We start from the raw sequence: 2,067 nt of genomic DNA on the forward strand, positions 1-2,067 counted from the left end.
GTGGCCCAAATGCTGCTTGCTGTGCCCGACTGCCTGCTTCCCTCCTTTCTCCCAGCTGGATCATAGAGGCCTCAGGAGGGACATTGAGATCCCAAACCCCTCTATAAAATGGGAAATGTGAATTGTTGGGTCCTGGAAGGGGGCAAAAGGGGTGGGGGGGGGAAGGAAGTGTCCCAAACGGTGCCTGCTGTGCCTGACCCCCATCCCTTCCCCCCCGCAGGGCGAGGAGTTCTACCTGGTGAAATGGCGCGGTTACCCCGGCAGCGCCAACAGCTGGGAGCCCCGCAAGAACCTGCGCTGCCGAGGGCTGCTGAAACAGCTGCACCAGGACCTGGCGCGAGCGCCGGGGGGACCGGTGAGACCCGGCCCTCGAGGTTTGCCCTCCCGCGCCTCCTCGTACCTGGTGCAGAAAGCGGAGCAGCGGCAGGCGCTGCGGCGTTGGGAGCAGCACCTCAACAACACGCGCAGCCACCGCGGCCGCATCGCCGTGGAAAACGAGGTGGACTTGCACGGCCCCCCCCGGGACTTCGTCTACATCAACGAGTACAAAGTGGGGGCCGGCGTCCAGCTGACGCCCGTGGCCGTGGGCTGCGAATGCAGCGATTGCTTGGCAGAGGCGGCGGGCGGCTGCTGCCCCGGAGCGTCGCACAATAAGTTTGCTTACAACGAATCGGGCCAGGTGCGAATCCGGGCCGGGCTGCCCATCTACGAGTGCAACTCGAGGTGCCGCTGCGGCTCCGACTGCCCCAACCGCGTGGTGCAGAAGGGGATCCGCTACGATCTCTGCATCTTCCGCACCGGCAATGGACGCGGCTGGGGCGTGCGCACCTTGGAGCGCATCCGCAAGAACAGCTTCGTGATGGAGTACGTGGGGGAGGTGAGCGCGGGGCGGAGGGGGGATGGGGGGCGGCGGGGGCTGAGCTGCGTTCAGGGGCACCCCCAGGGCCACCCAACTGCAACCCCCCTGCATGCAGGGCTGCCATCCTGCATGTTGAACAGCAGCGCAGGGCTCCATGCAGCCTGGCCTGGAGCACCTCTAGGGATGGATGCAGCATCACAGCTTCACGCCGCTCTCACGGCACACAGCTTCCCCCTGACATCCAACCTCCATCTGCCCTCCTTCAGCTTCCAACCTCGTCCTGCTGCCATCTCCCCTCCTGCCTGCAGGCTCCCCTTAGGCACTGCAGGCTGCACTGAGCTCAGCCCACAGCCCAAGCGTGGAATGGGGTTGGACCCCCAGGGCCACCCAACTCCAACCCCCCTGCATGCAGGGCTGCCATCCTGCATGTTGAACCCAGTGCAGGGCTCCATGCAGCCTGGCCTGGAGCACCTCTAGGGATGGATGCAGCATCACAGCCTCTCTGGCAGCTCTTGCAGCTCTCATGGTACAGAACTTCCCCCTGACATCCAACCTCCACCTGCCCTCCTTCAGCTTCCAACCTCGTCCTGCTCTCATCCCCCCTTGCACAGAGCTGACTCCTGCCTGCAGGCTCCCTTCAGGCACCGCAGGCTGCACTGAGCTCAGCCCACAGCCTTCTTTTCGAGCCCAGCTCCCTCAGCCTGGCTTTGCAGAGGTGCTGCATCCCTCTGGTATCTTTGTGGCCTCCTCTGGAGCCCTCTGTGTTACACTGGGGCCCCCAGGCCCTGGTTGCAGCGCTGCAGATGGGGCCTCGCACGAGCAGAGCCATGAGGGACGATCGCCTCCCTGTCGCTGCCGATGGAGCCCAGGATCCCGTTTGCTTTCCGAGCCGCTGGCTCACATTCAGTTGTTCACACATCAGGAGCCCCAGGTCCACTGCTGTGCAGGGCTGCTCCTCACAGTCTGTATTGGTGCCTGGGGTTCACCGCTGGTTGATGGTGGCGATGTGGTGATGGCAATGTGGTACTGATGGTGATGGTGATGTGGTGGTGATGGTGATGTGGTGGTGATGGTGATGTGGTGGTGATGGTGATGTTGTGGTGATGGTGATGTGGTGGTGATGGTGATGGTGATGTTGTGGTGATGGTGATGTTGTGGTGATGGTGATGTTGTGGTGATGTTGTGGTGATGGTGATGTTGTGGTGATG

At 63.0% G+C, this 2,067-nt stretch overlaps 1 protein-coding gene across 1 annotated transcript; it reads left to right on the forward strand.

The window, feature by feature from the left end:
* Positions 1 to 220: 220 nt before the first annotated feature.
* LOC122194051 (histone-lysine N-methyltransferase SUV39H1-like) lies at positions 221 to 1,914 on the forward strand (the record flags this gene model as incomplete). Its single annotated transcript, XM_042894961.1, has 2 exons — positions 221 to 877; positions 1,642 to 1,914. Coding segments are annotated over 2 exons (888 nt in total), but the record flags the coding sequence as incomplete, so codon positions are not given.
* Positions 1,915 to 2,067: the final 153 nt, after the last annotated feature.

This window comes from Lagopus leucura, unplaced genomic scaffold, assembly GCF_019238085.1.
Source record: "Lagopus leucura isolate 7727_CA_CO unplaced genomic scaffold, USGS_WTPT01 34227-0_obj-0_obj, whole genome shotgun sequence".
NCBI lineage: Eukaryota > Metazoa > Chordata > Aves > Galliformes > Phasianidae > Lagopus > Lagopus leucura.